The sequence below is a fragment of the Chlorocebus sabaeus genome, chromosome 12, assembly GCF_047675955.1.
Source record: "Chlorocebus sabaeus isolate Y175 chromosome 12, mChlSab1.0.hap1, whole genome shotgun sequence".
Lineage (NCBI taxonomy): Eukaryota > Metazoa > Chordata > Mammalia > Primates > Cercopithecidae > Chlorocebus > Chlorocebus sabaeus.
In genome coordinates, this window is record NC_132915.1 from 24839528 (window position 1) to 24855537 (window position 16010).

At 39.8% G+C, this 16010-nt stretch overlaps 1 protein-coding gene across 1 annotated transcript in view; it reads right to left on the reverse strand.

Annotated features, from left to right (window-relative positions):
* The window catches only part of TMC1 (transmembrane channel like 1), a 184152-nt gene that overhangs the window by 59648 nt on the left and 108494 nt on the right, over window positions 1–16010 (reverse strand). The window contains exon 11 of the mRNA XM_073022220.1: window positions 7046–7188. Within this exon, the coding sequence (XP_072878321.1) occupies window positions 7046–7188 (143 nt within the window). The remainder of the gene's footprint in view (window positions 1–7045; window positions 7189–16010) is intronic.

Sequence of the window (16010 nt, forward strand, 5' to 3'; positions counted from 1 at the left end):
TTCTTACGTTCATTGTATTGGGTTTTAACTTCCTACTATATCTCAGCAATCTTCATTGCCATCCAGACTCTGAATTCTGTATCTATCATTTCAACCATCTCAGTCTGATTAAGAACCATTGCTGGGGAGCTAGCATGGTCATTTGGAGGTAAGAACACACTCTGACTTTTTGAGTTGCCCCAGTTCTTTTGCTGGTTCTTTCTCATCTGTGTGAGCTGATGTTTCTTTAATCTTTCAAGTTGCAATTCTTTGGATGGGGCTTTTTGCTTTTATATTCTTTGATGCCTTTGAGGGTTTTACTGTGATGCAAGTTGGGTCTAGTCAACTGGCTTCATTTCTGGCTGATTTCAGGGGACCTGGGCTCAGCTCAACACTCCTGGGCTGTGCGCTGTAACCCGATGGTATAGGACCAGGCACACAGTTTTGTTCTCTGGCCTCTCAAGGTTAAACACCTGATGTGCTGAAGGAGATGAGGTGTTTCCAGTCTGTTAACAACAATGCTCCAATGAGGGTTGCTGGCAAAAGTGCTTTGTCGGGGCAGTGGCAGTGGGGTGTAAGCTCGTGTAGGTGACAGCAGAGCAGCAGGGTCCGTGCATGTCTGCATGTTGGCAAAGCAGAGGGAGGAGGCTGCAGGCGGGTGTGTGTGGATGCAGGCTTGTCTTCAGAAGCTCTCCAACAGTTGGGTGGGGTCTGCCAGCAAAGAAGCTATGGTGATGGCCTTTAAGAAGTGCCCAAGTTGGACATCCAAGCTTTTGCTGCAAGTGGGCACAGCCAGACATGAACCTCAGGAAAGGCTGGCAGACAAGGGAGGCACTCAGATAAGAATGGCCTCATTCCATGGGCCAGACAACCCTGCTCTGTATTGGTCTGACAGTCAACAAAGGCCAAAGCCTACAGGGGCATGGTGAGCCTTCAGGGATGGGTGCCCTTGGCTGTGCTCTACTGCAGTCTTTCCTTTGCCAAATATTCTGAACTCCACATGGTCTGGAGTCCTGTCCCTGCCAACTCTTCAAGCAGCTCTCCTTATCAGTTCAAATATGCATGGGGGTCATGGAGTCTCCTGCAACTGGAATTATGGAGATCCATGGTGAGAGTAGGCTACTCCACACCTATTTAACTCTCCCTTCCTCAGGAGCAACTCGGGGCCAGGAATGAGTCCTAGAACTCATTCCTGAGCATAGCATTCTGAGCTTCCTCCAATTCTAGCAATTGTAGAATTCCTCCAATTCTACATCCTGCCTCCATCCACTCTCGATGCCTCTCTTCTGAAGATCTACTTGGAGTGTGCCAGTCTTCTTAATACCCTGGTTTCTCATTGGGAGAAGCACTTCCTGGCTGCATCTTGTTAGCCATCTTCACTCTTCTCAACTATTTAAAATTCTTGAGGATGGAGAAGCTGTAGCAAATATTTGACTGCAGAGGATAACAACAACATAAAATTATACTACATTGGCCAAAACCACTGGTCATTTCTTTGTTTACAATATTTCCCCAACTGAGTACCACAGGGGCAAGGACTTTATTTTGCTCACCAAGAAAGATCCAGGTACTGGATAGTTCTCTTAGATTATCCATTCTAGGTGCTCCACAAATAGTAATTAAATGAATGAAAACATGAATTGTCATACTAGAAGTAAACTTAGCACTGGAAAGAGCCTCACCAAGTAAATACATATAGCATAAATTGCATTTTTGCATAGCACAATACATATAATAAATGCATACGACATATGCTTGTTATGCTATTGCTGTTCAGTTCTGTCTTTGTCATTATGACAGGTTTTGACAACATCACCTCACTTTGTAAATAGCTGCCATCCATTGTGAACTACTGCCATCCTTATTAGTCCATTCTTGCAAGAGGACAGCTTTTTATGTTGATTTTTATCATCTAGATGCAGTTCATAGAGCAGTAATATAAAATGGAAGGTGGTGACTTTATGTCTTTCATACCTCATTGCTTTTCTGCTCCAAGCATTTTTGAAACAAGGTCAACTATAGTTTGAGGAAGATGAGATAATCATATGTTTTATGGGATTTGCCAGAATATCATGTCCTTTAGGCCAGGTCCACTTACCCTTCCATAACCTTCTCTAGGGTCTGAAATTCATCATTACATACATCAAACATTATGCTCTCCAATGAAAATATCTCTGAGAAGTAAAATATTAGACGGGATTCTATGAGGCACTCTGACTGCTTTCTGCTAAATAGATAAGGAGAAATTCCTTTGACAAAGAAAAAAATTAATTGGGGGTGAGAATGTGGGGAGGAAAAAGAAAACAATTTCAATGTTAAGAAATTAAAGATGTCAAGAGACATGGAAGATATTTAGGTAGAGTATCAGGTAGGTCATGACTGTCTGGGTAAACACTTACCAAAGAAGTGTAAAGAAAATGGACAAAGGCACTGACATCTAAGTAGAAGGGAGAAAATAGAGTCTCATTGATTTAGAAATGGTGTGTGTGAAGCTGGCCATGATTTATCCTGGAATATGCAAGAATCTTGTAGAAGAAGGACTTGGTTTTGATAGGTTTAATTGTTTTTTAACAAAACATTTGGTCACTTGAGTCATATCAAGGCCATAAAACTCTAAGGGAATTTAACAACAGACAAGAAACTATTTTAATATAGAATTTAAAAAAAAAAAAAAAAAAAAAAAAAAGGCTACCCAGGATAAGACAGAGACATCACTCTATACTGATGATTGTTATCATCAATATAAATGAATCCACATTGGAAATTAGAAAAGCGACGTCCTGGAATTAAAGCAAGGTGTTCAAAGCTCAGTTCTGCAAATTACTGGGTATTCGAACTTAGTCAAATCCTCAAACTCTGCTGAGCCTTAATTTCTCCATCCATCCAACAGGAATAACTAATGTGTACTCAACACAGTATATAAGATTGGTGGGAGGAACACATTGGCCTATGTAAGGAGAAGCACAGTACAGAGAGGTGGCAAGGTGTAGGGGGTAGAAGATATCTTTTGAACTAGAAAAATCTAAATTCGAAGCGGTCTTATAGTCAAATGACCTTGCGCAGTTCATTTAGGATCTCTGAGTTTTATTTCATTATCTGTAAAATTATAAAACTAATAGCTACTTTGCAATGTTTAGGGATTAGAAGTAATGTAATTTAAACTGATTCATGACAGATGCTCAACAGATGTTAACTGTTATTATTTCAAGTAAAAATAATAATTACTGTTGCAGCTCCAGAAATATGGATGAACATACTGTCATTTTGCCAAATTTAAAAATATTTATCTGCATGTGTTGAGGCTGGTTATTGATATATGTAGTTTATAATATGTATCTCATATATATAATATGTTTGATAGTCTATGTAGACAAAAATTTTAACACCATTTAAGGGTTATGTATAGCACATGATTTATGTATCCAAGAATATTTGTTAGTCCATTCTATGAGTATTGTTATAGACAGGATCATAAACAGAAAAATTATATTTAATCCCAGGGAGCCCTGTGCTAAGATTTGACTGTTGGTCTCCCCAAATGTCATGTAGAAATTTGATCTCAATGCTGGAGGTACCTAATGAGAGGTGTTTGGGTCATAGGGGAAGATTTTTTTATGAATAGATTAATGCCTTCCTTTGCAGGGGATAGTGAGTGAGTTCTTACTCTATTAGTTCCCATGAGAGCTGGCTGTTTAAAAGAGCCCAGCACCTTCCCATCTCTCTTTTGCCTCCTATCTCACCATCGTGATCCCTGAACATGCTGGTTCCCCTTTGCCTTCCACCATGAGTGGAAACAGGCTGAATCACTCACTTGATGCAGATGCTGACTCCATGCTTCTTGTACAGTCTGTAGACTGTCAGCCAAATAAACCTCTTTTCTTTATAAATTACCCAGCCTCAGGTATTCCTTTATAGCAACACAAAATGGACTAAAACAACCTACAAACAGGAAAAAGTCTTGAAAGAAGCCTATAAGGATAAAATAGCTATGAGTTTCTTATTAAGACATGTATTCCCAAAATGATTCAACTGTTTCCAGTAGTTTAACTGCTGTAAAACAGACCAGTAAAACCCCAGATTTTTAGCTTAGAGAATTATTTTTAATGGGAGCAGTTGGGTCCTGATGTCAAGCCACTTTTACTTTGTGACATAAAACTTTAAACTAATGAGGACAATATTTAAAGGAGCTGATGGTTTCTATGTTGTGTAACTTTACGTTATGCTGTTTTACTTTGCTTTTAATACTTATGTTTATATTTATCATGAAGATTTCTAAGCATATGATGTGATTGAAAATGTACACTGACCTGGAAAGAAAAGGAAAAAGAGAAGGATAAAAGAGACGAATGAAGGGAGGAAGAAGAAAAGGGAAGGACTTAAAACTAAGGTGATCAACCATCCTTGTTTGTTGGGGACTGAAAGGTTCCCAAACGCAAGACTTTCAGTTCTAAAACCAGGAGAGTCCTGGGTCAACAAAGTTAGTCATCTTATCTTAAAACTTCACACTCTTTTCTTGGGTTTCTATCTTTTTATTTTCTGATTTTGCTATTAAATAACTAAAAATAGATATTTGCTCCCATTTTGTGAATGAATATGCAGAAGCTAACAGAATGAGCACAATGAAAAAATCTTGATGTAGCCTAGTCGATTTCAGAACTTAGGTTCCCTTCTATTCCGTTTGAGTAACGTATGTCATAAATCCACTCAAACTTATTCCAAGAGAGTATTTGACTGGGATAGGAGTAGGAAGAGATGATTAGTGATTCTGTACAAAGATTTATATCTCATCAATTCTTTTTCTACTGAGTATTGTCCCATGGGCTGGTGGTGGGGTGAGAGTCATGTGTTGTTTTCAAGTTGTCTTGCTGTTTGGGCAATGAGTTTAACTACTTGCTAATCAGGTAAGGAGCAACCAAAGGTCCATGCCAGAGGGAAGGTTCAAGGCCACACTGGTTTGGTTGACAGAACATGAATGACTTTGAGGGGGAAAATGGATTTCATGCCCTGCAGCTATCCCAAATGGCATCTTTGAGCAACTTTGAAAAAGCCACTACTTCCTCTAGAGCCACTCTACCCAATAGAGTGTTCCACCAACATCTGGCTACTGAACATTTGAAATGTGACTGGTATAAAATACACACCAGATTTCAAAGACTTGATACCTTCTGAAAGGCAGAGAATATCTCAACAATAATTTTATATTGCTTGTTAAAATGGTAATACTTTGGATATATTGAGTTAAATCAAATATATTTATTATTAAAATTAAATGTACCCTATCTATTTATTTAATATGACTACTAGAAGTTTTAAACTTATATAAGTGACTTGCCTGGCATAGTGCTGCTCTAGATACTTTAAATTCATCTGCCAGAAAATAATTTTACAAATAAAATAATTTTACAAATAAAATAATTTTACAAATAAAATAATTTTACAAAAAAAATAAACATACAAATCTACTGATGTACAACTGCATAACCATACATGACTGTCCTGTTTTGGGGAGCTATAAAGTGGCCTCAACTCCTACCATGCTGGCCTTTTCTCTTCAATAAGCCTATGAATTATAATCCTAATAAAATATTTAACATTTGTTCAATAATTTTCTCATCCAGGCATATTCTAAGTGCTTTGTATTAATTCATTTAGTCCTCACATCCATTACACCTCTATGACCAAGCTATTACCAAGGGGAAACAGGAGAACAGAGCAGTTGAGCCATCTGCTAATGATTGTATAAATACATACAAGGTAGAGCTGGGATTTGAACCTAGGCAGAATGACTGTGGGGTACACAACCTGCACAGTTACCGAAAAAAGCTGAGTAATCGGACATGAGAAAATATTCTTCTCCACTGACCATAGAAACTAAAGGAGCAACACAGAAATGATACTCATGAGGCCTCAGTAATGTAAATGATACCTCTGACTTCAGCCCAACCAGAGCAATATAGTCAAAAGACTAGAAAATAGCTTTGATTTTTGGAACGTGATAGTAGTTTATCTGATGGACAGTCTCTTATATTTGAGGTCTCTGACTACACTTGAACAGGTTGATAAATGTCTTACATATAGGATTTCCCCAAGGTTTTAAGTCCCAAAAGAGCTTAAAAATGAAATATGGCAGTTTTCTCTGGAGGAAACTGTAAGTGAGGCAGGTTTAGGACACAAAGTGTGCCACAGACTGTTTCAGAGAGCTCCTGCTTAGGGTGACTCTGCACTTTTTCCCTCTTAGACCCTCCGGCAGAGGGGCTCCTACAATGAGGGGAAAACTCATTCACCTTGAGCATAGTCAGATAAAAGAATGGCAACCTTACTTGAGATGTTTAAACTCTTCTCTTAAACTGGTTCAAAAAAAAAATTGGCTAAAGGGTCATTTTTCTTATATATAAACCCAAATAACTCTGCTAGGCTTCTGCAGTCTTTAAGTAGAGTATTATAAATATATTTTAGGCAGGTGGAAAAATGAACTGCAGTAATATCAGTTCTCCAGTGAAATTCCTCCCCATACTCCAATACATCTTTTCCCAAGACAAACCATGATTATACAGTTGATTGTGACGGTTTCATTGGGGACCATTCATTTTTTCTGTCTTACACAGCTAAAATTTTTTGGATGAGTGATTATTCCGGTTTTTTTTTTTTTTTTTTTTTTAAATGAGTAGAGAACAATAGATTCTGCCTATTGAGCTGATTCTGCAAGTTAAAACCTCTCTGCACGCAAAAGAGGGGCCAGCAGCTGTTTCCCTGTCTTGCTGGCAACGTTAATTCGTACCTTCAAGTACAAAAATGCACATTTTAAAAATATGTTTAAACACAAGATAGACATGCAAGCATTAGTCTGACCCCATGAGATGACTCAAAGGCCTGTGTTTATGTTCAATTCTTTTGAAGATGTAATAGTCTAACATTAGTGTTGGTATTAAAACTACATTTCATCTCTTACAGACTCTGTTTCCTTTAGACATAAAATAGCAACAAAATTATATCCAATCCCCAAATTAATCCCTCCATTTGATTCCAGAAATCATTATTTGCTTCCCAAAAGACAAATCAAACTTACGCTTTGAGGACAACCAGAAAGCTGTATCCAATGCACATAATCCCCACTAGAAAATAGGAGAGCGGCAACCTGAAATTCATCCATCCAATTGTTCGTTTATTGTCATAATAGCCATAAAAGAGAACAGAATATTGTGCCAAACCCTGAAATCCAACAACAAAGCCACTTAGCAAATGTCATGAAGAGCAACTCAAAGGAAAAGATCAACTCTTAAGAGAAATAACAAAATGACGTTAATTTTCAAACTTGGGTCACAGCTCTGACATGAGCCCTATTGTTTTGCTCCATGAAGTGAATGTTTCAGCTGCCATGTTGACTGGCAGCTTTTTGGTTTATTTGAAAACCAGTGACTTCTAAATAGATAAAATTTTTAAGCAAATATAAGCTTGCTCAGCTGTGGAGCCATTACCGTGAAATGCCCTTTGATTTAAACATCAAAACACACTTCATGGTATCATTAGATTTACAATTTTAAGAGCTTGTTTAATACTGGGGGATGGGGATCTGAAAAATGCTTCCTCAAAGTGCAGTGGCAGATTTCCATTTCCAATCACCTGACCATAATTAGATCAGTTCTTCTTAAACCACAGAGGTTGTGTCTCAGCTCTCACTTCACAAAAATCAAAGAGCAGGTGAGATGACATTAGAACTCATCTGCACACTTCCCGTTCATCAAGACTATCACAGCATTCCCTTATAACAAGCATGTTTACTTGTGCATTAGATTCTCGTTCCTAAAAATTACCTGCCAGGGTTGAAATCATCCTCTCCCAAAGTCACCTGAATAACTCCCTCTTTATCCTCAGAACATTGGCATATTCTGATGCTGCTTCCTTTATAATATGCACCTTTTTCCTTCCTCACATTCACTGTTTTTCACTCTCAGCATTGAAGCATTGTTACTGTATCACTACAGCTATCCACTCCCCAGTGCCCCTCTTACTTCTCTGTGACAATAACTATGCTTTGTGAAATGAGAAGATAATCACTTTTCAATATATGGCTTCCTCTTGAGATCAGGTGAATCAACCCTGAATCTTAGAAAACCCAGTTGGTTGTCTTTAACATCATTTATACCAACCCAGGGACTTTGACACTCACAGTCAAAGAAGGGAAGTGAAGTCAGGGAGAGTGGAGGTATGGAAAAGAAGAAGAAATGTCGTGGATGCTAATTCCTAGAGGAAGAATTAAGAGAAGTAATTTAGAAAATTGCCTTTAACAAAGATCATGGCTAACTCAAATCGGAGGCCAACAGAGACCTGAAAAAACTATTGCTTTCACAATATGGGGCAAATTTTCTTAAATACTATACTCTATAAGAACTAAAACAAAATAAAATCTCCAAATAATCTCAGAGGAACTTGGGGGCTTAACTTGGGACTGCATGGAATGAATCATACATAAACACCAAAGGTCTGGGCTTCCCTGGGCCACGCAGGCCTGTATCTGCATTTTTCAGTTCAAGAAAAAATAAAGCCAACTTGTGATGTTTAATTGTATGTGTCAACTTGAGTGGGCCATGGGGTGTCCATATTAAACACTCTTTCTGGGTTTGCCTGGGAGGGTGTCCCTGGATATGATGAGCAGTTAAATAGGTGGACTCAGTAAAGTAGATTGCCCTCCCCAATATGGTTGGACATCATTTTATCCACTGAGGACAAAAAGACGAAGAACAAAAGGAGGAAGGAGCGATTTGCTCCTTTTTCTCCTGCCTCACTCACTGCTTGAGCTGGGACATCTCATCTCATCTCCTCCTGCCCTCAGAGTGGGATTCAGACCATTGGCTCCTCTGGTTCTCAGGCTTTCAGATTCAGACTGAATTACAGCACTGGTTTCTCTGGGTCTCCAGCTTGCACATGGCAGGTTAGCAGATTTCTCAGCCTCCATGATTGTGTGAGTCACTTCCTCAAAATGAATCTCTTATATCTGTAATAAATCTATTATTTACATTAACTTATAAATTACATATATCTGCCAGACACGGGGGCTCACACCTGTAATTCCCGCACTTTGGGAGGCCAAGGCAGGCAGATCACTTGAGGTCAGGAGTTCAGGACCAGCCTGGCCAACATGGCGAAACCCTGGCTCTACTAAAAACACAAAAATTTGCTAGGTATGGTGGCACACGCCTGTAATCCCAGTTCTCAGGAGGCTGAGGCAGAAGAATTGTTTGAACCCAGGAGGTGCAGGTTGCAGTGATCCGAGATCACACCACTGCACTAAAGCCTAGGTGACAAAGTGACAAAGTGAGACCCTGTCTCAAAAAAACAAAAACCCAACAAATTTATATATATATATATATAAAGATTTATATAATCAATTTAAGTAATAATGATAAATCCAAATAAATTTATTATATAAATACTAGATTTATATAATAAATTTTATATATGAGTGTGTCTGTGTGTATACATATCTTCTACTGGTTACATTTCTCTGGAGAACCCTGACTAGGATTGCAACCCAAAAGAACATTTAGGGATAAACAACCAGTAGAAACCTCAAGCAGAGGGAGTGGGTGAGCTAATCTCACATCTAAGGTAAGACATGGATTGACCAACTGCCCAAGACCCAGAAATCTTCATCCCAGGAGAATATGCTTGGGAGGATTTCCCAGCTCCCAGGTGCATGACATCTTCTTGTTTCACATTTATCTAGTTAAGATCTCTGCTTCTTCCCACTTGTGTTAAATCCAATCTCCTTCTATTGTGTCTTAAACCTTTATGCTGGTTCTTCTGTCCCAGGGTGACAATAACAGAACATGCTAAGTATAAACACTTAGTCTCTTGTTTGGTTTAAAGATTATATCCTGACCTGTTTATTTAACCCTCATGGGACAACACAACAATTTCCAAATGTCTCTGTTTTTCATTGCCCTATCTCCTTGCCACAAACCACAAACGTGACACTCAGTGACAATGTTTGCTGTGATACGTAATATCACCGTATACATTTCGTGAACATTTAGCACTTGCCAAACACCTTATTTTATCTCACAGAATCCTTAAGGGAACACTCTGAAGTTGCTGCTACTAGGGTGATCGTATCCTCCACTCTTGATGTTTTCTTCCATGTGAAGACCCATTAACTTAACACTCCCGGCCACCCTCCACTGCCTCACTCTAGCCTGGGGGAAAAGCGACTGATTTGACAGTAGAGCATGGATGGAGAAATGCGGACATCTCTTCCTCCTCTTGAGAGGGCACATGCTGTGCTCTGCCCCTCCAAGGAGAGGCCTGTCGTGGCAGAGAGGTCTGGCTGTGAAGTTCACTTGTCCATAAAGACACTACATTCTTTTATGTCAGCTTGGACAATAATAAAGGGGGCATGTTGACCTCCACTGGTCTTACCCTTTGTTATATTTCTGGTTAGCTCACAATCTTGTTGGACAAGGGAGGAATTATTATTTACCATAATTTTCCCCTCTCCAGTACACACAAAAATTCAATAGCTACTATCACTATACCTATTTTACAGATGAAGAAACTGAGCCTTAGAGAGGTTAAGTAATTTGTCCAAGTTCACATGACTAATGAGTGACAGTGTCTGAACTTGAACAGAGTCTAATTCAAATCCTATATGCTTAACCACTGTACTATACTGCTTCTCCTGTGCTTTCTTTATCTAGCAAGAGTTATATCATGCTAGTGCCATACCTTTTCGGTGAAAGAAAGAAACAAGAAATTCTATGAACCTATTACGGACTTTGATCTACACCCCTAGACTGGTCCCTGGTGGTGCCAGGGCCTCTTGGAAAGAACCCCAGGCATCCCTTTTGAGAATATTTCAGAGGGGGTCACCCCCACCTGATATCTTTTATCTAATTCATAATGACAATATTGGGATTAAAAGACACACTGAAAATATCATAAAAGGAGAAAGTAGATATAGAACAAGCATCTGGTGAGCTTGTTAGGTTAGCACAATAGCTAGTAGGGGCAGCCAGCTCATCTGGCATATGTACCATTCAACATATGTTCAATGGCTGGCACTTCATAAATATTAGATCATAACCAAAGCCCGAGAATAGTTCTGGTTTGGTTTTGTTTTTCTGACTGGGGGCAGGCAGAGTCATGATGAGCTCGCAAAGGTTTCTGCAGTTTGCCTATTTGATATATATGAAGTCAAATCTATAAATGAATATTGTTAAAAAGCACAGTTTTTGTTTATTTATTTATTTTTAATTAATTAACTAATTTTCTATTATACTTTAAGTTCTGGGATACATGTGCAGAATGTGCAAGTTTGTTACATAGGTATACACGTGTCAAGGTGGTTTGCTGCACCCATCAACCCATCATCTACATTATGTATTTCTTCTAATGCGATCCCTCCCCTAGCCCCCAACCCCCTGACAGGCCCCAGTGTGTGATGTTCCCCTCCCTGTGTCCAAGTGTTCTCATTGTTCAACTCCCACTTATGAGTGAGAGCATGCAGCGTTTGGTTTTCTATTCTTATGTTAGTTTGCTGAGAATGATGGCTTCCAGCGTCATCCATGTCCCTGCAAAGGACGTGAACTCATTCATTTTTATGGCTACATAGTATTCCATGGTGTATATGTGCCATATTTTCTTTATTCAGTCTATCACTGATGGACATTTGGGTTGGTTCCAAGTCTTTGCTATTGTGAACAGAAGAGCACAGTTTTTAAAGGCTTTATCCAATCCATCTTTGTAGCATGTTGAGGGAGGGATGGCTTTAAATACAACTTGAAAGGCTTAGAAGGAGAATGCTCCTCATCTTCTACCCAGTGGCATGCCACACTCCACTCATCTTTCCCTGTCCCTTGAAACTACAGCAGCAGACATCTGGAAGTGACTAAAATAGCAATGACTCCTAGCCCAGCCAAGTTTCTATTCAATTTTGATGTCAGCACGTGCTGCTTTCCCCATGGGAGCACTCTGCCACCCCAAAATCTGTGACAGAGAAACCAGAGTCAGAGCCAAGTTCCCAGTGAGCACAGAAAATTTCTGTCCAACTCTGGGGTGCCATGCTCGTGTGTTGTCTATTAAGACTCTAATTTCTGTTTGAATGCTGCAGCTGGTCCAGTCCATAATCACCGACACATTTCCACAAGAAAGACTGTTTTTATTATGGTTACCAGGGCTCGATTCACACATTTACTTTCCTAACTAACACTTATTGAGAACTTACTATTTGCCCAATATACATAGATGGATTAGGAGACAGGATTACAGAGGCCCCCAAAAGGCTCTGCATGCAAAACATCTCCTTCATAATTATTTGTTGTCTGAAATTATATTAGAACTGCATCCCTTTGGTGTATCTCATGATTACGAATAAATGTTCACCATGAAAGATAACATTCTATCAGTAGGATGATCAGTGAATATCTTCATTCTTAGTAACTCTTTTTAATTTGTAATAGCTGTCATACCATTATTTTGAAAGCATGTATAAGGTAAAACTGGTATGAAAAGAAGGTATAATTTTTGAAGCATATCTGCTGAGGGTATGTGAGGGGAGGTGACACTGCAAGATTCAAGTCTGGGTGTATTTCTACTTTTCTCTGAGTTGTTGCTGGTTATTTACACCTTAGCATGAACGAAGGTTTCAAGTGTGGATGAAAGACAAGGACTGACACTCAACATTTCATAGAGTAGGACACAACATATGAGAGAAACAAGGAGTGAAAAGGCTAATTACACCCAGAACAAACCTCAACTGATCTCACAAGAACAGCAGCCATCCCTGCCCTCATGGGCTGCATGCTGAGAGCAGTGCATGGCCACACTCCTCCTCTCCAGGCAGACCCATTAGGCTTCTGCCTAATACTGTGCTCGCCTAATACTGTGCTCATCTCTGAGTTTTTTCTTTTCGTTTTTCTCCAACCCAGATTCACAGACATGAAACTGAAACAGGTGTTCTACGGTTCTTTTTTTTTTTTTTTTTTTTTTTTTTTTTTGAGACGGAGTCTCGCTCAGTCGCCCAGGCTGGAGTGCAGTGGCTCGATGTGGCTCACTGCAAGCTCCACCCCCCGGGTTCACACCATTCTCCTGCCTCAGCCTCCTGTGTAATTGGGACTACAGGCGCCCACCACCACGCCCGGCTAATTTTTTTTTTTTTTTTTTGTATTTTTAGTAGAGACGGGGTTTCACCGTGTTAGCCAGGATGGTCTCGATCTCCTGACCTTGTGATCCGCCCGTCTCGGCCTCCCAAAGTGCTGGGATTACAGGCGTGAGCCACCGCGCCCGGCCGGTGTTCTATGGTTCTTAACGGGGATAGTGTAGATTACAAAGAGGAAGCTGAGCCGAGCCTAGGCAGATCTAATTTTCAGCAGAGGGAATCAAGTTGTGTTAAGGACAATAGACAGTGATCTCTGCCCCTCAAGCAGCTGTGAAGGAGGCAGTTCCTTTGGGTGCCCATCCTTCCATCCTTGTGTTGGTAGCCTCGTCCCCCTGCCTCCTGCCTAGACAGGGGACATGGCTGCTGCCCCACTTCCACTTTCTTGCTGTGGATACAAGTTCCTTCCTTCTGTTTCCTTGTCCCTCCAACAAATGGGAATTTTCATGAGCTAAGTATCCTGAAGAGGCATTTAAAGAGGCATCTACTATGTACCGGAGACGTGCTAATACTTCTTTTTTTTTTTTTTTTTTTTTTTTTTTGAGACAGAGTCTCGCTCTGTCACCCAGGCTGGAGTGCAGTGGCGTGATCTCGGCTCACTGCAAGCTCCGCCGCCTAGGTTCACGCAATCTCCTGCCTCAGCCTCCCGAGTAGCTGGGACTACAGGCACCCACCACCATGTCTAGCTAATTTTTTGTATTTTTAGTAGGACGGGGTTTCACCATGTTAGCCAGGATGGTCTCAATCTCCTGACCTTGTAATCTGCCTGCCTTGGCCTCCCAAAGTGCTGGGATTACAGGTGTGAGCCACCGCGCCCAGCCGAGATGTGCTAATACTTTACACACATAATCTCATGTATTTTTTATACAAGCCCGGTAGCTAGGCTTGTATAAATGGTATTTTATACATGGCAACTACAAGGTTCAGGATGATTGTCTAATATCTCACGGGTCGTATGTGGCAGGATTCAAACCCAAGTTTGTTGGAATCTCATGTCTAGTTTTTGTCATTATGCTACACTGTGTTTTTAACTCTTCTGGCTTCTAAAGAAAGTAGTTCCATTTGCCTTTTGGGCCATGGCCCATGCCTGATACTAACAGTGGAAATTCTAGACCCTATGTCCAACGCCATTACACATCTCACTCCACTTGCATGTCTCATAGGAAGCCTGAACATAGCGCATTCAAGAAAGTTTCCCAAACCCACTCCTTTCTCCTATTCCAGGTGCGCTCCACTGCCTGTAGGATAAAGTCTGACTTGAACATAATGAAATTGTTCTCCCTGATTAGGCCCTTTTTTGAATTTATTTTTTTAGTATGACAGGCTCACTTCTTGCCACTCTCCTCTCTCCCTAAATATGAACTTGGCTGAATCACTCTTGGTTGTTGAGAGCATAGCACCATCTCATGCCTCCATGCCTTTGTGCATGCTGATTTCTCTGCTTGGAATTCGTTTCCCAATTGCCTGCCCCATTCTAGAGCCTGCTCTATTCCCGCCCTTTCTTTAAAACTGGTTTAAGATACCTGTAAAGCCTTCGTTGAGCTCTCGACCACAGCCAGTTGCCCCTTCCTTTCTCTCAGCATTTCCTTCAGAGGCACGGAGCTTCACTCAGTGCAGTACGCCTCAGCCTTTCTCTGTCCCTACACTCACTCCACCCCAGGAGAGGTGTAGTGATTTATCTTAATAAACTGGGAACAAATTAACTGGGCAGGCCCAGCCCAAACATATCTTTCTTCCTCTAGGAAATAAGTTGCCCTCGAGGTAAACTGGCTAATTTGGGGTTCCAAATCAGCAAGACCATTTGGCTCAGAATTCTGGATTGTTCCTCCAATTCGATTTCTATTAATAATGAATGTGGAAATTTTTTTGCCCATCTGCCTCTTCTTTTTAAACAAATTATTCAGAATTCACATGGGAAATAGAGGTTCTCTTTACTGGGCTCTCTCAAGAGTCTAGTATCTGAACTCCAGTAAACCCCGACACTCAACCCTTATTCCATTATGTTCCCAAGTGCCTAAGACATATGTCCACCAGTCTCAGATTGTCATTTTGCATGGCAATTATTTGTTTGCATATCCAATTAGATCATAATGCCCCTGTGGGCAGGGAATATATGTTAGTTGTCTTTGTATTCCCAACATCTGACATTCAATTTATATTTGTGGAGTGATTGAATGAACAAAATAAAAATTGCTTCTGGTAATCATTAGGAATCCTCAGTTAGAATAAGCTCCTTTAAATTGTCATGTACACCAACTTTTTTTATTCTTCTGCTTTCTGCTACCTGTTTTAATAAAATAGAGTAAATCATCCAAGACAGTAACATGACAATAATAATCTTATATTGGGATTTAATGAATCAAAACACCAAAGAAGTATCTGAGAGACATTGAAGCTAGAAAAACTCTTTAATTTTTCCTACTGTCTAATTGCATAAAACTCTTACAAAATGAGATAATCTCAGTGCTATAAAATGAGCTTTTATGTATAATTTCTTTCCACAAAGAAAAAAAAAGTTGTTTTCTTTCATTTTGCAAGGAGGAGATTAAAAGCATATTTGAGGGTTTTGTTGGCCGGTTGACTTCTGGAGTTATAAATTTGCCCCTCGTTCTTTAAACTACTCAGAGTGAAGCTTTATGAATTCATACATGAAACAAGACGTGTGTGGTCATCTGGACACAGCCTATACTGGGAGATACCTTAGTATGATATATTTAAAAAGGAGTTTTTGAACAAATAAAATAATTTAAAATGTAAAGAATATATTGCAACTACTTGGAAAAAATGAATAGATTTACCATCTCTACTTGTCACAGTAGATGTATTAGATTTATGATTTAGTGCTATGTGTTTAAATTATTGACTATAATTTAATGCATTG